Source organism: Python bivittatus, unplaced genomic scaffold (genome assembly GCF_059951505.1).
Source record: "Python bivittatus isolate LINGU-HERP-01145 unplaced genomic scaffold, Pbiv_v1 ctg000350_np1212, whole genome shotgun sequence".
NCBI classification, from domain to species: Eukaryota; Metazoa; Chordata; class Lepidosauria; order Squamata; family Pythonidae; genus Python; species Python bivittatus.
In genome coordinates, this window is record NW_028277074.1 from 41,416,151 (window position 1) to 41,442,603 (window position 26,453).

Sequence of the window (26,453 nt, forward strand, 5' to 3'; positions counted from 1 at the left end):
GTTTCTGATCTCATTATCTTCAGTATTGTTAGATCTATAAGTAGAGAAAGACTATTCTACAAGTGCATTTTGCATGTATTTTTCCTTAGACAAAGATTCTTGTTAATTATATATTCCAAGGTTTCTTTGATTCGTAACTGTAGAAGCTAATAATTTGGGGCAGTGATTTCCAAATTCTTTGTATCTACATTTCATAAGAATTCCTGTGAAGATTGAACATCTTCACTATCCTATGCTAATAATTCTTTATATACTGTATTGTATTTAGGTCAGCAACAGCAGCATTTCCAGTTTCCTTATGTTTCTTTTATACCCCTTACTTTGGGTTATAAAATATTTAAAGATAATTGCAAAGCACAATTACTTTTAAATATTTTATAGGATGAGGGCAATGTTTAGTTATTTGGTTTCTTTCTATAGTCTGCTGTAAATCTCCATATCTGTTCTAGAGGATTCCCTATTTCTTTGGAGAAGGCCTGTGGAAGGGAGTGCAAGGAGAGAAGGCACAGTTGCTTGAAATTTCCATCCTTTGGATTCCTTTCCAGGGCATCTTTGGCTAAAGGGTGGATACAATCCAATATGTGAAATAAATTGACATGGATATTCCAATTAGTAGGCTACTATTGTTGGAAGGACATCAATAGTCCAGCTACCTGGTGATGGAGAAATCCATTACTATATTATTCTGATAAATAACATCTAGCCTCTGCTAATGAAACATATACAGAACAAGGACCCCTTACTTTCTCTGTCAAATGGTTTGTCATGTCAGGCTGGCCTCCATATTCGGACTGAATATATCTACCATGCAGTTAGTTTCTCTGCATGTATCATCCGTTTTCATAGCCCAATTACGGAGAGGCAGATCTACTCACATTGCTCATATTGTGACCTCATCACAGGACTATTTGACTGGATCTCAAGTGAGTGCATTTGTCACTTTGTCATGCATTCTGTCCCAAAACACTAGAGAAGGGAAAACTATTTCTCTCCAAAGAGCCAAGTACTGCTGTTAGCAAGTGTATCAGGGTTTTAAAATACTAAACAAAACTGGAAAGTGTTCCCTTGGCTGCTGCATAGAGTTTTGAAAAGTAAGGGCAATCCCTGCTCATCACTATCTAATCTTGTTATTTGTTCTTTGGTTTTTCCAAATAACTTCAGAAGCTAATGCCAGATACAAAAGAAAAATACATACTTCCAAAGCAGGCTGAAAAATTAAGATCCTTATTTTTGAAGATCCTCATATCTGTATTAGATAAATATTAGTTCTAAATGAAACAGAATATGTAATAGTGCTATTACATTTTATGATTTGGATTGCATCCCACTGCTGATTCATGTTTCATTTGGAGTTTATTAAAAACCCCTTTAAAGCAATTGTTGCAATGAAGTCTCGTTCTCCTTTAATTATGTTGTGCAGTGTTATCCACCCTGCCATGCTATATAGGTATTTTTCAGATTTCATACTTAAATATATGGGAAGAAAGTATGTGAACTTTGTTCTGTAGCCATCTAGAGTTTGTAGAATTGCTATAATACATTATGAGCAATTCAAAAATGACAGAATAATCTCAGTGCGAATCCAAGGCAAACCATTCAACATCACAGTAATCCAAGTCTATGCCCCAATCACTGATACTGAAGAAGCTGAGGTTGACCGGTTCTATGAAGACCTACAACACCTTCTAGAACTAGCACCAAAAAAAGATGTCCTTTTCATCATAGGAGATTGGAATGCTAAAGTAGGAAGTCAAGGAGTAATTGGAATAACAGGCAAGTTTGGCCTTGGAGTACAAAATGAAGCAGGGCAAAGGCTAATAGAGTTCTGTCAAGAGAACAAGCTGGTCATAGCAAACACTCTTTTACAACAACACAAGAGACGACTCTACACATGGACATCACTAGATGGTCAATACTGAAACCAGATTGATTATGATTTTGCAGCCAAAGATGGAGAAGCTCTATACAGTTAGTAAAAACAAGACCCGGAGCTGACTGTGGCTCAAATCATGAGCTTCTTATTGCAAAATTTAGGCTTAAATTGAAGAACGTAGGGAAAGCCACTAGACCACTCAGGTATGACTTAGATCATATTCCTTGTGAGTACACAGTGAAGGTGATGAATAGATTTAGGGGATTAGATTTGGTAGATGGAGTGCCTGAAGAACTATGGTTCGTAGTTCGGAGTTTCGTAACATTGTGCAGGAGGCAGCAACTAAAACCATCCCAAAGAAAAAGAAATGCAAGAAAGCAAAGTGGCTGTCTGATGAGGCTTTACAAATAGCTGTGGAAAGAAGGAATGGGAAAAGCATGGGTGAAAGGGAAAGATATAAACAACTGCAGATTTCCAGAGAATAGCAAGGAGAGATAAGAAGGCTTTCTTAAATGAACAATGTAAAGAAATTGAGGAAAACAATAGAATGGGGAAGACTAGAGATCTCTTCAAGAAAATTGGAGATATCAAGGGAACATTTTGTACAAAGATGGGCATGATAAAAGACAAAAAAGGCAGGGACTTAACAGAAGCAGAAGAGATTAAGAAGAGGTGGCAAGAATACACAGAAGAACTATACAAGAAAGATCTTAATGTCCCTGATGTCCATGCTAGTGTGGTCACTGACCTTGAGCCAGACATCCTAGAGAGTGAAAGCAAGTGGGCCTTAGGAAGCATTACTAACGACAAAGCTAATGGAAATCACAGTATTCCAGCTGGGCTATTTAAAATACTAAAAGATGATGCTGTTAAAGTGCTGCACTTAATATGTCAACAAATTTGGAAAACTCAACAGTGGCCATGGGATTGGAAAAGGTCAGTTTACGTTCTAATTCCAAAGAAGGGCAATGCCAAAGAATGCTCAAACTACCGCACAATTGCACTCATTTCACATGCTAGCAAGGTTATGCTCAAAATCCTACAAGCTAGGCTTCAGCAGTATGTGCACCGAAAACTACTGGATGTACAAGCTGGGTTTCAAAGAGGCAGAGGAACTAGAGATCAAATTGCCAAAATAATTATAAAAGGTACACTCCATGGCTCTGAGCCAGGATGACCTGAATTTCATTCTTGTGGAGAGTCATGGAGATAATCTTGGAGAAACAATTCAGAAACTTAGAAAAACAACGTGTGCAAAACCATGCTTTGAGCTCAAGAAACAGGGAAAATATTAGGAAGGAACTCAGACTGACTCCTTCCTGACTCCCTGGGGTAAAAGAGGCAGGGAAGGGAAAACACGGGTATGTTTGCAAAGTTCAATGGCTGATGTGGGTCTTCCGGGCTGTGTGGCCATGTTCTGGAAGTTTTGGTTCCTAACGTTTTGCCAGCATCTGTGACCGGCATCTTCAGAGGACAGGAGCACAGACAGGAGCAGTTCTCTCTGTGCCCAGGATGAGAGGAGGAGGAGAGGAGGAGGAGAGAACTGCTCCTGTCTGAGCTCCTGTCCTCTGAAGATGCTGATCACAGATGCTGGTGAAATGTTAGGAACCAAAACTTAGAGAACACGGCCACACAGCCCGGAAGACCCACATCCGCCATCGTATTCCGGGCATGAAAGCCTTCGACAATACTTTGGAAGGTTCTCTTACAATAGCCTTTCTCAATAAAGTATAGTTCTAGTCATCCTGTGGAGCTTCCTCATCTTGACAAACTTGATGGGCTGACATTCTTTATATAAGGATCAGAGCCCAACACGCTGATTGAATGCCTGGAATGTTACGATTGTTACCTTTATTTTAACTTTACTGTACATGATTCTTATGGTTTTATGCATTTTTATTCATTTACTATTTTGCCTGCATATTAAAATTTGAGATATGACTCATGCACCTGATTGATTTTAACGATCTGCTTAACCATAATGTCATTCCACAGATGAGTCTCAGAAGAAGCACTCTGTATATGTTTTATTAAGCTCTCTGCCTGCATGTCTTTCTTTTCTCTTAGTTTCAGATGAGGGGGAATGGGGTACCTGCAGAGTTGGAGGAGGAAGTGTGATGTATCTCCTGACAGCTGATGCCCTTGTTTATTTTTTAAGCCATACATATTTTACAACAAGCTGCAGCTGCTAAGAATAGTTGAAAACTTTTTGATGTGAGAGAAATTTATCTGAAAACAAATTAAAGCTTTATTTTAAATATGCCAATATCTTTATGAAGTTGCATGCCATATAGAAGTTGTACAAAACAGAGTATCTGTTTTTGCCCAAATATAGCTATGTGTTCAGATTGCAAATCTGTCATACATTTGATTAATTACATGGCCATGTAATAGTAGATGCATCAAAAGCCCTCTTGATGCCCAGGAATAATGCTTTGGACAGATGTTTTGTTAAAAGATATTCTCACTGTGAATTTTGAGCCTTTTCTTTTAGCTAGACCATTTTCTAAATTTGGTACATGTGTTTCAAGTTGAAAGGGAGATTCTTAAACAGAGATTAAAGAGGAAACTAGAAAGATCCATTTCTGTTCCTGGCTAGTTTCCTACTTTTATAACATGGGAGCAATTTTCTGGAGATAAAAGTGTGGTTATATATTTTCAGATATGAATCTGAATATATTTCAGTTGTGAATTTCAATGTAATCATAAAGACAGAAATAGTAAAAAAAAAAAAAAAAGCTAAACAAGATTAAAATCAAAGTCGTATTGTTAGAAGTCCTCATATATATGGAAGTGAAGATATTTAATATGTTACAATAAATATATTTGCCACTCAAATTTATTTTTCAGGTCTCACTGATACTCAGTTGATTTGGGTTCTTGTATTCTCAAATTAGTTTAGTACTTGTTATTCAATAGTTTGCAAACAGAGCAATATTTCCAGGCCTATTACAGTTTTTATCTGGCAAATAATCTTGGGGTCTAAGAGCAACACCCTGATGAACATATTTTCCTTATAAAGTACTTTTGTAAGAAGATGAGTTGTACTGGAGAAGGCACAGAAAAGAGTGCTTAAGCTTTCCCACTTTTTTCCATCGGTTGTTCCTTATTCCATCTGATTCAAAGCTTCAAAACATCTAATACCCAGTACTTCTGTTTGGGTCCCTGCAGAGCTGAAAACTTACCAAACCTGCAGATAAATCATTGTGAGTTCTTTTGATTGTTATGAAACTATAACATTTGAACCTATGGCCTCTTGTTCCCTTCTTCTCTTCAACATCCCCTTCCAGCCAGGGCTGTAGTTATTCATGGCTATGGATTTGTTTCTAAGACACAAGTCCCCCTTCTACAGAAGAATATAAATAGAACACTTTTATGTTTGTCTTAGATAATAAATCCCATTTTCAGCATGTCTGCAGAACCAGTAGTTCAAGACAGTTCAAATGCAGCGGGGAGTATTTGTTTGAGGATTATGAAAATGGAACAGATAGCCGACCCATCATTTTCAAGCACTGGCTCAGGTTCAGCAAGAATGAAAGGGTCAAAGAATACTGATAATCCAGAAAGATTGCATTGAGTTGGTACAGTACATAAAGGTATGCCACTAAAGCTTAATCAGCATGCAAATTCCATGGGAGTCATGGAAAAGGTGGACAAATCCAAGAATTAAAAAATGCAGCTAGGGCCACTTATGGCCCACATATCCTTTTTGCATCTCCCAGCTGTATTTTTTGTGCCTCTGGATCAATCCATCTTTTCCCAGATATCCTTTTTATTGGATGGGACCAAAAGTATGCCCCCCAGCCTCACTCTCCCCCCTCCTTTTCCTTTGATCTTAGAGGCCTGCAAGGGTGAAATGGGTTTCTTAAGTCTTGCAGGTGCTTACACACCTTTCATTCCTTGGCTCCAAAAATGGCAGTTCAGGTGGCCCCACCTTTTCAAGCTTCTTTGCATTGCCTGCTCCACCTCAAATACTTAATATCACAATGGAGAATGCACAGCTTGTTTTGTTGTGTTTTGGTCTTGCTCTGTTTCTGTTTGGATGTCAAGTTCTCTAACATATTTTAAAAAGTCCATCTGGCAAGGAAGAGATCCTATTTCTTAATTCAGTGACAGTGCTAATTCATCTTGCTAACAAAGCTGGTTTTGAAGGAAAGTGCACTTCAAAAGATCTAATAGAGTGATTAATGTTTCTGCAAATGAAATGTGCTTTTCTTACTTTAACTTGCCATCCTGCATCTTAATATACAGTATATTGTTTCCAGCTGACAGACTTTGGCACCCAGGCCACTCAGGAGAGATTTGGGAGTAGTAAGATTCATAAAGCTAATAATTTCTGTGGAGCCATTATGACAGTTTCCTCTTCTCTCTTTGCACTAGGAAACGCAAACAACCCTGAGGCCTAAAACAACTTCTCCGTAATACCAGTTTATGTTTTGAACCTGAACCAAAATGTTTCCCCCAAACAACTTTGGGATCGGATGAGCTCTGAAATAATAAGAGAAATTGCTTTAGTTCGGCATATGTTTTAAAAGCTTATTTAGTAACTGAATTGCTGCTGTAGTTTTGTTTGGCTAGGATTCTGGACTTTTTTGTTGTTAAGAACTTTGTTTTATGTTCTCGATACTTTATTATTTTTTAAGCCAGAATCAACCGTAAGAATATCACCACAAACAACAAAACATTTCCAAGCTTATTAGCTTTCATCCTCCTTCTTTATTACTGGCACTTGCATTTTTTCTTTCTGCTAGGTTGAAAATGTGCAGTTGACTTTGTCTTGGCTTCATGCTGTGGCCCAGCCCACAAGGTGATGCAACATGTGTAAGAGAAAATAGACTCTGCTGATGGACCCAGCTGAACTTCTTAGTAGTAAATTGGCTGAGTTGCTTAAGTTTAAAGCATAGTCTTCCTGGGCTGTTGTCCAAGTATTGTTCAATAGCTGAATAAATTGTAGTGTCGGTATTCAGGTCCATTTATTTCTTGCTGGTTCCTGTGAAATCTTTTCCTTCTGGAGAGATTTGTATGCAGAAATGCTCCTATATTGCAGTATCTCACATTCAAATGTATATTGCAGGTAGGGCTGTTCACCTGCCCTGCTTCTATCTAATCATTTGTTTATTCCACAGTCTGTTATTCTCCACTAATATTTTGCTCTCATGTTTGATAGTATTATTTGAATTGCTTGTTGAAGACAATGTTTTCATTGTAGAATTGTAGGATGGACTAACAGAATTACAGAATTGAAAGGAGATATTGAGACAACTGAGTCTAATCCCTGTTCAGCACATCTCAGACAGATGGCTGGCTAGCCTTCATTTGAACAGATACATTGACGGGAAGCCCACCAACTTAGTAACCAAATTCATTATTGAATTGTTCTAACTCTGAGGAATAAGCGGGTTTTAAGCTTCAATGGCAATGTGTCTTCTGTATTAAAACCCAGTATTTCAATTCTCTCTGTGAAAAGAGAGAACCAGTCTTGACTTCTTTTATATGACATTATTTCAGGTATTTGAAGAGTATTATCACCCCTACCCACTCAATAATTGGCTTTTCTTAAGGCTAAATTTATGCAGCTCCTTCCACTGATCAGAGATAGTTAGTATATTTTTGGGAAAGAGTTTCAGGAGCAAATAGGATCAGTGAGAAAGATCTAGATTTCTTTGGTATACTCCTTAAACATCATAGCCCTTGCATGAGACTCCTTCTCAGAAGATGAATATATGGTTAGTTTATTATATGAATTATATGAAGCCTTAAGAAGAGCTGTAGTCCTGAGATTTAAAAGTATCTAAGTTAATTAAAGTCCTAGTTTTGGTAATGTGTCTTTATTAAGAGCCTTTCCTACTACTTAAAGCAGTCTGCTTCCTTGAGTCAGTAGACAGCTGGTGGCAACATAGCATTTGCAGTTTCTTCTACCAATTCCCATTCTAACTTATATCATTTGTTCTGGATTGCTACTGAATGTGGTGTCCTGATTTAGAGTGTGTGGGGCGTATTAAGCAAAGAATGGGTTAAGCTGCCTTTCCTCTTTCTCACCATCACTAATCAGTGGAAAACAGACAGCTAAACTCTTGGGTCTAGCCATCTGTAAAAATCCATCCACCAGTCACAGATGTGTCGTGATTTGTGGATGGTTTTGACAGTTGGCTAGACACAGGGGTACATTTATCTGTTAAAACCTGGTCTTGAGTCAGCTGATAAGTGGGTTTGTATGCACAGTGAAGCACCCCATAGATCAGGTGTGTTTTGTGGGGTGTCAAGGGCTGCCTCAGAAAACAAGAGAGGGGGCCTAATTTGAAGTGATCAGTAGGTGACTGGCTCATCCCATCCCTGTGCAGGTCCCTGTACACTGTGCCACCACCAACATGGATGGGGAAGTGTGGCAGATCATCCTCACTTTTAAACTACTTGCTGTCATTTTAAGGGGAGAACTCTACTTGGAAAATGGAAGCAGAACAGGTGACTTAAACCTCTGTCTGTTTGTAGCTGAGGTGGGGATGAAGGCAATCTCATAGGAATGTGACAGATTATAGGGGTGGTCAGTACACATTTGTACCATGGTTAGATGCATGTGAGGAAAGGCCATCAATCTAAGCAGGTCATTTCATATAATAATCCAAAATTAAGATTGCAGTAACTAAATGTTGGCAACAGGTTCTCTGTTAAAATGTTTAAATATAATTTGCAAAAGATAATGATGGTACTTTTTGAAAAAAGCAACTGGACCATCTGCCTGATAGGCAGGAATATTGCAGAAACTGTTGTTCCTAGAAACATTAGTTAAAATCAAGAGTTGTACTCACTAAAAACTCCGCAAAAAAGGTTATGCTGAAATAAGTGAATAAGGGAAACAATATGACACACATAAATGAAAATTATAACTTTGTGGGTAAACACTGTATATAAATAATACGCTGGTATGTTTCTATAAAAATCACACCATAGACTTTAATATAACAATATTAAATTTTGAAGGTAAGCAAATTTAGTCTGCACAAATATATAAAATAAAGATTTATCTACAGTGGCTGATCTGTACATGTGCATAGGTGTATGTATGCCATACACACAGTATATACAGAAATCTTCTGCTTATATCAATGTAGTTCTTTTATTCATCTGCAAAAGTATAATTCAGTCGTAACCATAGCATAAACCTAGAACTGTGCATCTGTAGATATAGTTAACTTACATCGTGTTGTTATTTCTGTTAGACTATTCCTTTATACAAAGAATGCTGTGGGAATTGGAGTCTTTAGTAAAACCTACTGTGCAGTTTGAGGTGATTTTAAGGGGTGAAAGAACTTGTTTAAGACATCTGGTTTGCCTACTGAATTCTCCAAAAGTCCTAAAATAATAACTTTAAAAAAGGGTGGGAAGGTCTGCCAGCAGATCTACTGGGTGTTGGTGCTGCAAAGAGAGTGCTGGAGTGGTACACACAACCCGAGGGTTGTGGATCACCAACCTTTTTTAAACAAGACTCTAGATGCTGCTTGAGAAATATGAGAGTTATCTACAAAAGTTGTTTGAAGAATCCCTGAAGCCACAGAGATAAGACCATGTGTATGTGTGATGAAAAATCTAAGCTATGAATGTCATGTTGATATACAGTGAATGAACTACATCATGAAATCCCTTTTCATTTTTCCTTCCTCCAGCAATATTTCATTTCATAAGAACAAAGAGAGAGATAAAAAAACCAAACAAAACAATGATTAGACTGAGGAAGAAAATGTGGAGGCAACTGCTACCATCAGCTATTCTGTCTATTGGTTTGTTAAGGGAGTGAATCTTCAAGTGTATTAGTCAAGGCAAGATTCCAGGGCTGATAGAGAAGAGAGACATTTGGATTAAGGCAGATATACTATGCATATGCTGCTCTTATCTGAAATCATTTAGTGAAAATGGGTGTATCCTAACAGGAGTTCCATTTTTACAAACCACTATGCAATTCAGGTAAATGTGGTTAACGCTAAGTTCAACTCTCTTGAGAAACTGTTGTACATGCTGATTTACAGCATGAAATCACTATTTATTTTAGTGTTTGGAAGTATAGATGACTGATATTAATGGATAGGTGATATTTTTTTCCCCCGTGAAATGCAATTTCCAGATAACATATTGTAAAATGAATTCAGAGAACCTACAATGTGCTTCCATCAGATTAATTTTTATACTGTCCAATTTTTGTTTTGCAAACATGTTTGAATCACAGTTTTCTGTGCCTTAATTTTTAACTTCACAGATATCTGCAGGATGTATTCATTTTTGATGGGATCTGCAAATTTTAATTTCATAGCAAGGTCACTGGATTCACCAGCTGCAGTTTCCAATCTTACAGTCAATTTTTTGGCTTGCTTTTTAAGTTATGGCTCACAGTGAAATTCATCAGACTTCAGCTTACTTGCCTTATACTGTGTTCAAATTTTAGCATCATATATCTTATGGGATTACATCTTTATCCTTTGTCTAACTTTTGAATAGCTTATAAACAATTATTGTAACCTCATTTGAAGTTAGAGAGGCCTGTGTTTATTCACGATTCTTGAATTGCTAAACCAGGGTCCTAAGAATTAGCAAATGAACAATCTTTGTCTATAAAATACTGCAGAATTAAGAAATCATCTTCTTAATAAAGCAGAATACAGGCTGTCTTTGTTTAGTGACTGCCTCGGACAATGACCATTCACAGTTACGACAGTGATGAAAAAGTAACTTTGCACCCAATGACCTTTGCGACCATAAATGTGACCATTTATGACCTTTGCAGCATCTCTCTTTCAGTCATGTGTTTGCCGTTACAGTCAGTTAGTCCTGTGCCTGACACATTTTTTTCTTTTCTTCCTCTCCTTGCAGAGCAGAGGGATTGCTTAAACAAGCTATCTCTTCCTGAGCTGTTTTTCTCTGCAGGGCAGTGTGTCCCTAAAAAGTGCTAAACTCAAGTTAACAAGCTCAGCTCTGTGACCTTAATTAGTTGATTAGAACCCTCCAGGGAGCTTGCACTGCTGCCTGACATTGACAAGACCCTAATCAATTTCACCCTGAAGGTTTTTTTGCCTCCTAAGGGGCTTCTGGCTCCCAGCCACAAGCACATCAGGCAAACAGCCAGTGCTAGCACATTCCTGTCGATTCAGTTCAATTGTATTCCCCATTGTGTGCCTGCTTACTCTCCATTGAATGTAAATAATAATTCTCAGCGTCCTTTAGTCATGTGATTGCCATTACAGTCCGTCTGTGTTATCCTGTGCCTGACCTATTGGTTTTCTTTTTTTCTTCCTTGCAGAGTGAAGAAATTGGAGAGGAAGGGATTACAAGAGAGTAAGCAGGCACACAATTGGAGAATACACATTGAAAGGAATGCAGTTGCAGGCAGCCCCAAGAGCGCTATGCAAACAGTCAGGTGTATTCCCCATTGTGTGCCTGCTTACTCTCTTGTAATCCCTTCCTCTCCAGTCTCTCCACTCTGTAGGGGGGGGTGGGGAGAAAAAAATGGACCAGGCACAGGAGATATTGTCTAGAGAGTGCTTGTCCCCCCCCCCCTCATTTGTTTAAGCAAACTCTCTGCTCTGTGCGGGGGGAAAAAAAGGAAAAAAAAGTGTTCTCTAGGCAATCTCTATGCTTGGCCTTTCTCCCCCCACCACACAGAGCAGAGAGACTGGAAAGGAAGAAATTAAAAGAGAGTAAGCAGACATACAATGGGGAATACACAAGCCGTATCTTCTCCAATGAATGTAAATATAAACATTAATTCCCTTCTTGCTAATTATCCCAGTGCTGGAGTGAGCATTGCAAAGGGGAGGGGAGTGGGGGAAAAGGGAAGCTGAAGTAAAATCATTAGGAGGCAAACAAGAGCTGAAGGTGTGAAACTGATCAGTCTTGTCAGTTACAGGCAGCAGCTGCAATCTGGCTATCCCAGCTCCAGGGTGAACCTTCCAAATGGTGGGGAGTGGGGAAAAGAAAAGCACAGTCACGGTCACGTGATTCCCCACTTAGTGCTCATTTCACTTAATGACAGAGCCACCGGTCCCAATTGTGGCTGCTAAATGAGGAGTAACTGTATTTCTCTTAAAAAAAAAAAAAAGTACGCACATTAAATAGGACATATTTAATTTTCCATATACTTGGACCCTTACAATGCTTCCTAAAAGTGGAAAGACTGAAATAGAATTGCATCTCCTCTTGCATCATATTCTATCTCACTGAGTAGGTTCTGTTTTATACCATCACAGACTTAGCAACCCAAATTGTCAAAATTCAGAAACACTGTTCTTTTGAAGATTCTAAAGTCTCATTCTTCTTAAAGGATGTCTTGTTTTTGCTATGCACCATTTGAGAGCTTCTGAGCTGTTTTCGTAGATAGCCCTATGAAGAATACATGGTTAGAAAGTAACAATATATTGTTACTATAGTCAAATTATCTTCTTTTCCAATTTGCCATGCTAAAAATTGGGAACTGTGGCAATTTTAACGGAACTACAAGCTTTCCCTGCCCAGTGACCCTTGGTGGAATCCATTCCTTCTTGTGATGCTAGCTGAATGGTGTCCTGACTCTGTCTGCCATTCTGTGTGAAAGATTTGTTGTTCTTGGGTATTTTGTGGTACAGGAAACAGAAGGCTACAGCTGTGTAAATCGTGACCTTGGAGCAGGAGAAAGGCATGGGGGTGTGGGGTGAAATGGGATTGCTAGGTCACTTGGGTGACAGCAATAGCTAATGAAGAAAGGCCTTATGATCCATTGTGCCACTACAAACATTGTCACCTTGAAATGCCAAGTTCTGGCAAGGAACAAAAAAACCCAGATAGGCCTTTTCTTCAGCAGAAAAGATGCTCATGAAGGTATCATACCCCAAGGGGCACTGGCTGTCATGGGAGATGCCTGCTGTTTATTATACTTTCTCTAGAAGGTCAGGAAAATGTTTAGTTCATATTTTGTTTGGGAGGAAAAGAGTCCAGATTTCATACAGAAATAAATGTACCAAGTCAACCAAGCTTTTAATTTGTCTGCCTTGAGAACTATTCTCACCCTTTCCCACTAGTCTGAGGGCAGCTACATGAAGAATCTGGTCAGAGGTTCAATGGGAAGAAAAACAAGAAGTGATTCTTGTAATTTTAGCATTCAGAACAAAACAGGATTATAGGTTTTATCCTGTGATTTCAATTCCTCAATAACTAGTATGGTAATTAAAAGGTAAGCACACAGTAATCTTTATGCAATATAGGCTATCTGAAATTCATAGCTATTTTTATGTTACATCACACGCATTTCCCAGAAACTTTAGTAATGTATGATATCACAGTACCCAGAACTAGAGGGAATGCAGGATCTTCTAAAATGGAAGAACATGTTCATCTAAAAGGGTATTTGTATATGTGTTTTAGGTGAAGATTTGGGGAATGTTTCTATTTGTGCTCTATGCAAAAGACAAGAGAATTAATAAAGATGCGTGGTGTTGGGGAATTAACACCTTTTAAACCGGAACTAAAGCTCACCTTGTTACTTATCCATCTTTATAATGTAAAAACAGTTGAAGAGTTGAAGCAGTGAATGCCTCTTGGAGCCCCTCCTTGCTTGCATTCTCTTTTCTCAAGGACTTTTCTGCTTTCCAGCCAGGCCCCCAGAAAAGAAAGAAACTCAGATCAGGGAAGCTGGTTAATAGCAGGCTGGGTGACTTGGGTAGGGGAGCGGGAAAGCCAGCAGAAGGAGGCCTTCAAAAGCCACTGAGAAACAAAGCCAATGGGAGGAAGATCTAGGAACAGATGGGGAAGATGTGAGTGGGAGAGTGTTGTAAGGAAGTGGGGAGGATAAGATGTAGGGGCAGCTGGTGTAGGGAGGATTTACAAAGCCAACAGGATGGGCAGAGGAAGCTAACCAAGGGAGATCATCAGATCAGCAACTGGGGGGAGAACAGAGAGAAGGAACAAGGACATGATTTGGGGAAAGGAAGAATGTATGTTCTTATGCATGTGTTAGAAAGAAGGTGTGGTAATTGTGTGGTCTCACAATGGGAAGGGCAGTTTTTTTGATTTTGAAGGGGAAATGCCTCTGGGATTTGTGGGTGCTTGGGATTTTGATTTAAGACACAGCACATGAAAGACTACTTGTGTCAGCAAACAAAGCGGCACCATCCTTCAGTTCTGATTCTAGGCAACATTCTTTTACTGTACCTTGAGTTAGGAGCAGCTGCTCAGGCATAAAACAAATAATTTCTCCAATACTAAAGCAAATCATCCTGGTGAAGTCTACCTTGTATTGTGTGCAGTCTAGAGTTTTGGCAAAATAGGAGTATTGTAATACTTGTGTTTTATCTCTATTTCCTACTTAGAGATACTGTAAGTAAGGGGTAATTATGCTAGCTAGCATTCTTGCTCTCTCTTGGTGGCTTCTTTCTCTTTCTCTTCAGTCTCCCATGGAAGCTATCTGTGAAGGGTAGATTTGTCCCATGGCAGTCCCTTTTGATGGGTCTTCAGGCCTCATCCCCAGGCTCTCCTGGGAACAACAAAGCCTCAACAGTCAACCTTGTCTCGAGCCATCCAGCCATTGCATCTTCATCTTTTCTCCCTTCTTCCCAGAGTTCTTTTAAAGTCTCTGCCTGTCTCCTCTTTCTTGCTTGTTTAGCAGTAGCCCCTATTTCCCATGAAAAAATGTATAAGAACCCACATTGTCTCTTCTGCACTCAGAGCTTACTTAATGTTTAAAGGGTATACATGACAGAATGTTAGAGAGTCATGGGTGACTGCAGGCTGACACAGCTAGAATATTTATTTATTTACCTGCATTTGTATGCTGATGATACCAGAAATTCTAGATGGCTTGCAATATATATAAGACTAAAACATATATAAATACAATTAGCACAAGCAAGTAATAATTAACAAAATGATTAAATACTGCTCATAAACAGCTGTTTGCGACCATTAAGCAAGATCTTCCTACCTGAAAGCCCTCTAAAAGAGGACTGCCTTTACCATTTTTCTAAAGGCCATGAGGTTAGGAACACATGTAACTACAACTAGGAAATGAGTTTGGGAGGTTTAATTTTAGAATAATGTATTGAATATGAGTTTTGAGATATTTTTGAGACACATACCCTTCTGTGAAGTGAATACATATTGATACAAACAGACAGATCTAATGATTAAAAGAATGTGTTCTTTAGGGGATTCAAGAGGCAGTTCTCACGATGTGATTTACAGGTAGTCCCCAGTTTAAGAACAAGTTTCTTAACATTTCCAAGGTCTGTCCTTAAGTCAAATTTGTATGTAAGCTGGAGCAGTATTATTGTCTAATACTGTATAAGTAGCATTGTGTAACTAACTCAAACTGTGTATTTAACTCAAATATAGGCTCCATTCTTAACTATGAGTCATCTGTAAACCGGGTGTTCTTAACCTGGGGACTACCTGTGTTTGCTTCTTTTTGTTACCATTTCCACCTATAAGTTAAATGTGAATTTACATTTAAATTCCATACCTGCCCCAATTATGACTAGGATAGATGTTTATCTGAAGTTCTGCACTGGGATGAGAAAAGAGGAGCACTAATTGGCTGATGGTGTTCTCTTTGAGACATAGACTCACAAACATGCAGGGCCCTTCATCTCTTGTAACCTAACCAATAGACAAACAACATTTCATGATGTTATTGTTTTCTGCTGACTCAAAGACAGATGGACAAAAATTCAACTTGGTAGTGGGGACTGAAATATGACTGTGCTCACAGTATTTTAATATCAGAACTGATCTATAAGTAGTAAAGTCTATCTGGTTGATTTTAAACTGCTCCTGAAATTGCATTGTTCAGGAGGATATTTGACAGGACCTAGAGGAGAAAAGAACATTCCAGAATTCTCAGGAATTTTCCTTTTCCAAATGGATGAAATTTGCATATCCATTATCATTAATGCATACAATGAAGTAAAGCAGAGGGTGTGTGCATTTCAGTGATGATTGATTCATTTACTGACAGATATCTTGATGTGGTTATTTATATTAAACAGATGAATTTAGGATGTCCATGTATTCCCAAAAAGTAATGTACAGTATCATTAGAAAAAGAAGATAAAAGGAGACAGACGTTTGAAAAAAACATGTATTTGCTTAGATTGGGAGAAAAGAAGGGAAAGCTTCTTAAGATCTTTTGCAGATAAATTAATTTATCTTAAAATTGAAACCATAGTCTTTAGATTATTAAAGTATAAGGCACATGCAGCTAGAACACAATTTAAGTTTTTAAGGTTGAAAAGCCCCTTTTGACAGCTGCTTATAAATCAGTAGAAGAATCCACGAAGCCAAAAGAACATGAGAACATGACAGAAAATATAAACAGCAGATGCAATAGCAATAAACTGAGATTATATTGCATTTTCTCCCCTTAACATTTAGGTGAGCTATGAGATAATTAAAATTAATTGAAGAATTCTATGCTGTTTCAGACTGCCTTTGGGAGACTGGCTGAATTCTGAAGAGTTATATATCTAAGAGGAAGCTTTTAGAAGAGAATATATGTAGCTCAAGGTTGAACTGTAGAGTCCTTGGGGTTCTCTGAGCTTGGTTATTTTCTTGCAGGCGTTTCATTACCCTACTAGGTATCATCTTGTGGAAGATGTTACCTAGTAGGGTAATGAAATGCCTGCAAGAAAACAACCAAGCTCAGAGAACCCCAAGGACCCCACAAGATGAAGCTTAATTGCAAAATACAGTTGCAGCAGTTTGTCACTTTTAGGCTGAACACACATACAGTATGTTGAAAGGATCACAGCACAATGTAAGGGCTCAGTTTCAATCCCCCCCCCCTTTTTTTTTTCAGGTAAGTACCACGAAGAGTTTCCTGTTTGTGTCCATGGGAAGCTGCTGTGGATCTGGCAGTAATGGGCTAGATCAGTGTTTCTCAACCTTGGCAATTTCTAGATTTGTTGACTTCAGCTTCCAAATTCTCCACATAGCATGTACATGATTGAGAATTCTCGGAGTTGAAGTCAATGTTTTTGGAAAAATGCTGGGCTAGATATAAAAATGGCCAGGGTCATTTGGAATGAAAGGAACACTTACTAATGTCTGATCATTGCCTGCAAATGTACACTATCATTAGGGAGAAAGAGGGTCTGCCTCAAACAACTGATTTGAGGTGTTATGAATGCATATAAAATGGTTGGTTATTTTATAATATTACTGAACCTTTACTACAAGAGAAGGGAGAAGAACTTGTGGGATATTCTACCTCAGGGTCCAAAATAACTTGAATAGCTTTGGGTCCTATGTCTGTTTATAGGCAATGGATAAAGGGATGATGCTGAGATTTCAGCCCATGGTGCAAACAGAAGCCCACTTACATAATATGATTAATTTATCACAGAGCTCAAGAAAGTGATGAGAAATACGTTTTGAGTAAAATCAGATGAAAGGCTAATTTAATTTAAGATTTCCAGAGGAGATCCCAGACCCTTGATCTCAGGCTTACCTCTAGATACATGAATAACACATTGCTGATACTCCCAACCATAATATATGTAACTAGGACATTTTCTGGTAGGCGTATTTGCTAACTGCAAATACGTTTTAGAAAGTGCTGCTTTCCTATCAGAAAGTATTTGAATTTCTTTTCTAGCTTTTTAAAAATAAAGTAGATTTTTAATTTTAAAAAGTTTGAGCTGTATTTCAATTAAATTAGTAGAAATGTAATATATACTCATCCTGCCCATGCTTCCAGCTCTTTGCTGTATTGGAACAACTGTTATAAGAGGCTTTAAAAGTTACTTGGATTATTGCTTTGTTTAAAGTAGTAGAACATAAAGATAGATTTTAATAAGGAAACTAATATCCTAAGGTTCCCTCTGATTTTTCTTATTAAGAAAATAGGTGGATAAGTGTAAGCTGTGTCATTCACCTTTCTTTGAATTCTGGCAAGGTTTTCAGTGTACATTTCTACATAGTAGGTTGAGAGCAGAGCCAAAATGGAGGTTAACATCCAGGAGTAAAAAGAGTGCTGTCTAAAAATAGGCAGTGATTTGAATCTTTCTGCCTGAAATCAGGTGATAGGGCATGCCTGGGGGTTGGAAGATGTGATGAGTAAAGAGGGGCAGAAGGAAGGCCATGACAGGAGATGAAATGAACTGTTTTAAAAGGAAATCAACCATGCCTAATATGGAGTCAGACCCATGGCATCTGATAGGTCAGTAATAAGGTCTGAGGAAACTGTGTCCCAAGACTCATGCAGGGGAGGGGACAGGATGCTTGAGGTTAAAGGTTTGGCATGGTGATAGTTTGGTGGCCCCTGAACAAAAGGTCACCAAAAATCAGAAGGTGGGAATATTCCAAAATGCCCTGCTGGTTGGCCGCCACAGTATAAATGCAGTACTGTATGTCCTCCCTAAAGGAAAAAAGGACATCTAAACAGCCATTGTCCACCTGATCAGTCAGGGAGCGAGCTTCCTTCTGGATGTGATATTTAACTTCTCAACGACAGAGTTTTCTAAACTTAGAGCCATACACCTGCTTTTATTATCAAAGACAGGTTTATACTGCAAAGGGGTGTCATACAAAATTTACCATATGGCACAAAAGTTGCTGAGAAACATTAGATCAATATTCCATGAGGTTTGTGGGAGTACTCCATGATTATTCTGATTTGGTCCTTGGTCCTTTGCTGACAAATCCTAGAATCTCAATTGGTATGCCCAACATTGTAGAAATATATTCAGTTACCACTAGCATGTGGATAGTAAGTAATACAGAAGACCTAGAACAGATTGCAATGTATCTATTCTAGAGGAGTCATGTTCTTTCTGAAGAAAGCACTTTTAAACATGCTTTCGCATTTCTGGCTCCGATCTTACTCTCTGACTTTCAGGTAATGTCTGAAAATGGCCAGCAAAGCTTTTTCGTCCACCTTTGGTATGCCAGCTGTATCCTTCCTCTATACACTTAGGACGTGGAACTCTAGATATTTAGATAACATTGAAATAACTCTTACTCAAGTTATTGGCGTAATCCAACAAAAATAGTTAAGATTAAATCTCATTTAAATAAACGGTTGAGACTGGTTTCCAATCGTGTTTTCAGCAGGACTTTATAATGATGATATTTCCCCAGATTTTGCCTTCCTTTTTTCTTTTTAGTCTGATGGATTATAGATGCACATATGTTTGTAAATTATGCCTATAAAATTGTAATGCATCAACCAATTACAATGCTAACTTGGTATTGCCTTGTTATTGTTAATAATGATTGCCATATCTCAATGATTTTAAATATCATGTAATTATAACAATATCTTAGATTCCAAAGTTACTACAGTATTTGTAGCTAATTTATTTAGAACATTAATAAGAAAGTGCTGAGTCCTTGCTTATCTTTTTTTTTTTCTTAATTTTCAGGTTGGGGTTCCCCATGACAATCATATCCTGTACCATTGGAATGTGTTACCTTCTTGTTGCTCACGTTGTATTGGGTTGGGCTTAAATTCTATATGTTGTTTATATACCATATGATCAAAAGATCCTTTCAGTCTTTTCCAGCTTTTGTTAAATTTTTGAAAAACTGAAAGAAAACAAGAATCTTTTTAAAAAATCACTCTAAATTGGCTTTCCATCATGTGCAAAAAAAATCTAGTTTTTGAATGAATGTCACCATTGATTTTGGCAGGGAAAATTTAGTCTGTGCTGCCTATCTAGACTGAGATAAATAGGACCACAGAGAATGCAGGTAATCATAATTTTGCTTAATAAGTGATAGTTCTGTGATCACCACTTCAAATTTTGAAGGGTTTGTACTATTTCATACTGCAGTTGGAAGGATTGTGGTCTCTACAGTACAGAAACTAGCATATCAAAGCTAGAGTAAAATCCTTCTCTTTGACATACCAATTTGGGGTCTACAGTTTAAAATGGCATAGATGAACAAAGGCTCCACCATGTATCCTTTTGGATAATGTGCTCCAGTCCTAAATCAATGTTCTTATGGTGTGTTCCAGATGGTCTTCCTGATATAGTAGTTATGGCTAGGTGAACATATTCCAGGATTACTTTTCACCCCCAAAGTAGTGAATTTGGTAAGGGTGACTAACCAGACATTTAAATATTACCTTTAAAAAAATATGCTTGTTGGTAATTTGCCAATAACCAAATATCAAATGAAGCTGATTAAGCAGTAGGACTATGTTTTCTGTAAAGAACATATGTAGCAATAGGATAAACCTTTCTGCAATGGTTCTCCCCCAAAATTCTCAAAAGAGGGAGATGTATTAATTAACACTCAAATAAGTATTAGTTATGCGCTATACATAATTTCATAATAATGTATATTAATTGAAGCATGAATCTACATGGGATTATATTTTGGATTGCTAGATCTTCTGTGTAGTCATGGGTAAAAATCTTGCTATTGCAGATATTCTCTGTTCCTCATTAGGACTTTATTTATCTTGGTGATATGTTTAGCAATTTGTATTGTAAGCTTCTGCTATTCACCTTTTGCTTAATGTGATAAGTAAACAGGCACACTTTGCGTAATGAAATGTACTGCATTGTTTTAAAATAAACAATGATTTGAAATCGAACAATTATCCCTTTTAATTTGGCTCATAATTTTCTACCAATTTTCATAAGAAATATGAATAATTGTTATTCACTCAAATACATATGTATAAGTAAAATGAGCTACATTTTGGACAATTATCAAGGGTATTTACCTAAGGCTATGTGTAAATAGTGTAATTTTAATATATTTAGTGGCCAAGGATTCATGCTTACTTATTGTTGCTATTGCTAAGCAGGATAGTTTAAAAATAGCAAGCTGGTTTTAATAGGTTTTTTTTCCAAGGCATTTGTATGGATAGTGGATAAGGATAGTGATTGTACATATAGAACTGGAGAATGACACTTACATAGAAGAATGTATGCTCTTATATATACATTCCAAATCTAGGAAGAGTTGCTATCTCTTTGACTCCTATGATTCAAACCAACACTTGGCCTTCTGACTGCCTATTCCATTTGAAATGTGACTTGGCTCTTAATCAGTACTAACTTCTCCATGCTGTAGTAAAACAGTACTGTATTGTCAAAAGTACTGTTTCCTTATATGGAGCTTATACTGCCTTTTCTGCTGTGGCACCTGTACTGTGGAATCTTCTTCCCCCTGAAGTGAGACTGGACTCATCGTTGTTGAGCTTCCGGAGGTCCCTTAAGACTTGGTTATGCCAGCAGGCCTGGGTACTCCAGAGGACAAGGGAATTAGTGAGGTGCCTCCCTTATTTTTAACTTCCTTTTATTCTCTGTTTTATTTTGTTTTATATATTTTTAATGCATTTTGCTGTTTTTAGCTTTGTTGTACGCCACCCAGAGTTGCCTGTGGTGAGAGTTGCCTGTGTAAACTGATGTAATAAATAAATAAATAAATAAATAAATAAATAAATAAATAAATAAGGAGTTTGTTCTTTGGATTGTGTTTACAGACTCTTATGAGCTATCATAGGTGTCCATTCCTAACTACATGTTACCAGATTGATGATACGTGTTCATGACATCACGATACAAAAGCTCCGCCCTTTTATATTTTCATCACTATGTCTCACAGAAGTCCATAATGGTGGACATAGCATTCCAATGCTGCAATGCATATTTCATCACACACACACACACACACCTTGCCCAATGTGCTGCAGTGTGAGCTACATGGAAGGAGAAATCTGAAGTATGCAGAATTTCCCATTTTTCTCATCACAATTTCAAAAGAGGCAACCTCTTATCTATCAAGTTTTATCAGATAATAAACAATATTTAAAATAGACCAAATGAAATCAACAGGTTTATCCCTAGTATTGCTAAATATGCATAGGTGTCTATATAAGAAGCCGTGATAAAGTTAGCCTCTCATGACATTATCATGCAAATGATACATTACATTTGTGATGTAAATTACATAATTTGATCATCTGTGCAATGATGTTACAGTATGTGATGACATCATTATGAATGTGAAATCGTTGTCTTCCCTTCTCTCTCTGAGGATGCCAGTGTCAATATGATTCCATGTATTATTTATAGATTTTGATCTTATTCCTTAGTTAACAATCTTAGATTGGTTGAGAACATGAGGCACCACGTTTTATACTGTTTGATTTTCAATACTAAGAACTTTCAGAATTATAGTCTGCATTTCTGGAGTGACAAAGTACAGTTTTCCTTTATGTATTAAAATCAGTGTATTTAATATTTGGTTAACAGAGAATGGGAAGATACGTAGTTGGACTTCATTCTCAACAGCTCTCTGAAAAAAATCCATATATGACTTACAGAGAGCTTAACAGTAAGTATGATAAGCTTAAAAGATTAAATATACTGAATACATACAATAGGATTATTTCCCTTTATGATTTTTCTAGAATTTATTTTTCCAGAAGATTGCAGTCTGTATTTTTCCAGTGATGTACCTCGCCACCATGAGAAAAATGTCATTGTAAAAGAAAGTTTCATAACAATGTACATGATACCTGTCCTGAAGTGTGGGGGTCTTTTTCTTTCTTACCACTGTGTGAAACTTAGGGCTTCCCTCCCCCCAAATTATATTCCTTAAATATAATTTTTAAAAATGGCAAGTTAACAATTCAAAGTTTGACCAATTCTGTTCTACTGGCTAAGCTGTGCAGTACTTTACTGAAAACTGTCTAATCAGATACTCTAGAAGCATTAGATTTCTACCATTAGTTTTCTATGGTTCCACCAGCCAGCAAGGCTTTTTAAGCTATTATAAGCAATTAATTCTGGTAAACTACATGGATTCTCCAAAACTGTTATAGGCAATTAATTTTACCTCCATCCATGCATGTAATATATTTAAAATGATTATTTTAGAGATATTCAAGTGGTTAAGTGATATCTAAAAGCAATAATCAAGAAAAGGTAATTTATATGTAGATGCAAGTTTATGTTGCATGTAAGCATATTCTACAGATCAGTTAATTCTGATGCACCCAAAATTGTGTTGTGTGATTTGCTCTCTGTACAACAGTCAGAACTTCAGATTCAGAAATTTATGCTGGAATTACATGCATATATCAGCTAACTTTGCCAGGGTTCAGAACCTAAGCAGGACTGAGCTACTTAGTATTTACATGGGAGACTATTAGGACTGTAGGGTAGGCTGGAAATTTGTAAAACACCCTGAAAGAAGGCAGTGACCAAGCACTTCTGTACTTTTGCCAAGAAAACTGCATGGTTGTGTCCATGAAATTACCTGGAATCAAGTTTGACTTGAAGATGATTTTATCTTTACCAGTATATATCTAACCAACATGGTCAGAATGATACACTGAAATGCAGTTCTGAAAGATGGAGGCAAGGAAGTGGATTGAATGCAGATTTTCTCCCCACTGCTTTCTTATGTAGTGATGATTAATGAGCAGCTGTTTAATGAGTTTCACATACACAAATGTTTTTACGTACAACTGTGACAAATCATGTATAGTTTTGCAGTACTTGCAACTAGTCGTTGCAAAATGCCAAGGTGTGTGCATCCTTCCAGCAGTCAGTGGCTGGAATCTCGTCCATCTGGTTATCAGTGTTCTGATTCCACTCAAACCCTGTAGCTCTATAGTTTAAAACTACCATCTCAGCTTTAATATTGACCTGGCATGCATTTGTATGCTGCCCAGAGTCACTGAGAGTCAAGCAGCATACAAGTTTAATAAATTAAATTAAAATTGTCAGTTAACCTTGCCTACCATATACTATAGCATCCTCAAACTTAATGGTATTTTTCTGTGGTGAAGACATTGTTTAACCTCCTACTCTTTCTGGAATTGCTGTTATGGATCTTGATAAAGTACTTGCCTCCTACCTTTTAGATCACTGGTTGCTGTTTTAAACATACAAGTTATGGATCCAGCTTTTGATTAGGAAATAATTAAATGCACTTCTTCATTCTCTGTCACATATCAGAGATAACTGATTATATTGTACTTTCCATGAATTGTATGGATAAAACAGACATTTTCCAACATTTCTCATAATATTACCATTAAGAATTCATGATTCCTGTAGAGAAATTGATTGCAAGTAGTTTCATGACAGATCAAATGAAGATCTACACAGCATAATAACATATAGAATAATAATGTATAGAAGTTAACACTGCTCAGCTAAATGTGGACAGCCAAATGGTTTTAAAATTTTGTTGTTGTTTAGTCGTTAAGTCGTGTCCGACTCTTCGTGACCCCATGAACCATATTGCGCCAGGCCTTCCTGTCCTTCACTGCCTCCCTGAGTTTGCTCAGTTTCATGCTCATTGCTTCAGTGATGCTATCTAACCATCTCATCCTCTGCCGTCCTCTTCTCCTTTTGCCTTCAATCTTTCCCAGCATCAGGGTCTTCTCCAAAGAGATCTCTCTTCGCAGGTTTTAAAATAGGTTAAACTAATTCACAAGCTTCTACTATCAACAGTTGTGCTCCAGAGAGTAGTGAAGTATGTATGGGGATTATGTCTATATATCCTTAATGTAAAAGTAAACTGTTTGAAGGGCTTCTTTGTTGCTTCAGTAAGGAGTCATGTTTGGAGGTAAGCTTTTGGAGAACCAATGCATGTAGTGGTCAAGGACTGGAGAGATTCGAGTCCTCACTTAACCACAAGGTCAATTTGATGATTTGGGGTCAGGTCTTCTCTCATACCTATCTCACAGGATTGTTGCCATAGGTATAAAACTTGGAGGAGAGTTGCCATGGGTACTGCTTGGAGACAAGGCAGGATATAAATATAATAAATAATAATAAATGAATACATTCAGTGTTTTTTATCCACTGTTTTTCCTTCCTGATGTTTTCCTTGAAAATATATATATATCCCAAAGCATCTTTGCAATTAGAAACAGTCTTCTTACTAGTCTAGATGTCAAAATAAAAGATAACACAAGATGAAGTTGTTTGTTTATGCATAATTCTCAATCTGCCTTTCATCATTGCAATCTAATGTCAACTGGAGGAAGCATAGAGATGATTAAATGTGCTCCCTGCAATTCTCTCCATCTGTGCTGGTTTGCTTTTTGGAATACATGAAGATGAAGATATTATACACTTCAAGATAATGCAGTAAAATTCAACTGCAAAGTGAATAGAATTACAATTCTAATGTAATTGTGATGCTAATATGCAGTTAGACATAAATGAAGTATGTCCTCCATATCTTCATGTAGTACCTGAAAATGAATCGCAATATTACAGATATACGTAGGCAATATTATAGTATAGGGAAAAAGAGAGAGAGTGTTTTCCTCTTATATACTACACTAGTTTGGAAATTGATTTTATTATTTCACAGAAAGAATAGCATACTAAACATAATGGGGGGGGGGAGGTATATGTATGGCAGTAGAGAGGGAACCAGAGGGATAGATTTCTCTCACATATCACTTTCCAATACACAGCAGACTGGGAAATGGATGGCCAACAAAATTTTATTTTCTTATTTTCTATTTTCACTAATGTATGAACAACCAAAGCCCAGTGGCTTTAGTAACTTATGAATATTTAACAACAATAAAACTCAATTTAAAAAACAGTCTTAGAGTTCTGAAGGTTGAGAAGAATGGAAAGTAAATGAAGAATCATGTCTTCTGAGCTGAGAATGATTTGGGTGGCCATTTCCTAAAGCTGATAACAGCAAGCTCTGTCATTCCCTCTAGAAAGAATGAATCCCACAGCATACTTATTAAATCCAGCTTTGTGTTGCAACACGTGACAGTGGAAACAAATCCTACTGGGGCATGAGTAAAAGTCTTCCCAAGTGCAAAATTCCTGGAAATATAGCTTCAAGCAACATATCTTTTCTCGAGCCTTGACAACTTAAAGAAGAGATGACCAACCGTAGATATGTAGTTAGCTCTAGTCTCAGAAAAAGTTGTTTTTCTTCACAAACACTCCTCAACATTACTATCTCATGGACTCTGCCATACATTCTGACCCCCATGCCCTGTAATCCAGCCACGTCTTCATGGCCTTATGGAAGGCAACCAGGGATGATGTTCCAAAGAACAGGTGTCATGACCTATTTTGATTCCTAGTAGTTCTGAAAACTTGGATCAAGCTATAATTCCTCCTTCATTTCCTTCTTCTCTGCAAGATTGCCTTGAAAATATATATATCTTGTTACAAATAATGATACTTTAAGGGTATAGCTTTTGGGGGGTTATATAATAATCTAGCATTGCCCAAACTTCTGCAGATCTCTTATTTCTAAGCATTACTTCTTTATAAAAGACTCTTTATAGTTGTAATGAAGTAAATTCTCAGTCTTCAGCCAGAAGAAATGGTTGCTGATTAAATAATTCTGCAAGAGAAATAAGGAACTAGTCCTAGCCAGTTCTGGAGATGAATTTACTGTTTCTGTTCAAAAAATGCTACAGTTCCAAGTGTTAAAGATTTGGATAATAATATTTCCCCAGTGTGTGCCTTACCACTCCCTAACAAATAGTAACCCGACTTTCCAACAGAATATTTTAGCAATGGCTGTACATCCTTCAAAGCTTTGTTTTAATTTAACCAAATAAATATTTTTAAAAAATATATCTTGAAATGAATATCTATATTGT

At 37.3% G+C, this 26,453-nt stretch overlaps 1 protein-coding gene across 1 annotated transcript in view; it reads left to right on the forward strand.

The window, feature by feature from the left end:
- Positions 1-19,333, forward strand: part of OCA2 (OCA2 melanosomal transmembrane protein) — a 155,863-nt gene extending 136,530 nt beyond the window's left edge. The window contains exon 24 of the mRNA XM_088144465.1: positions 19,249-19,333. Within this exon, the coding sequence (XP_088000591.1) occupies positions 19,249-19,333 (85 nt within the window). The remainder of the gene's footprint in view (positions 1-19,248) is intronic.
- The last annotated feature ends 7,120 nt before the right edge of the window (positions 19,334-26,453 follow it).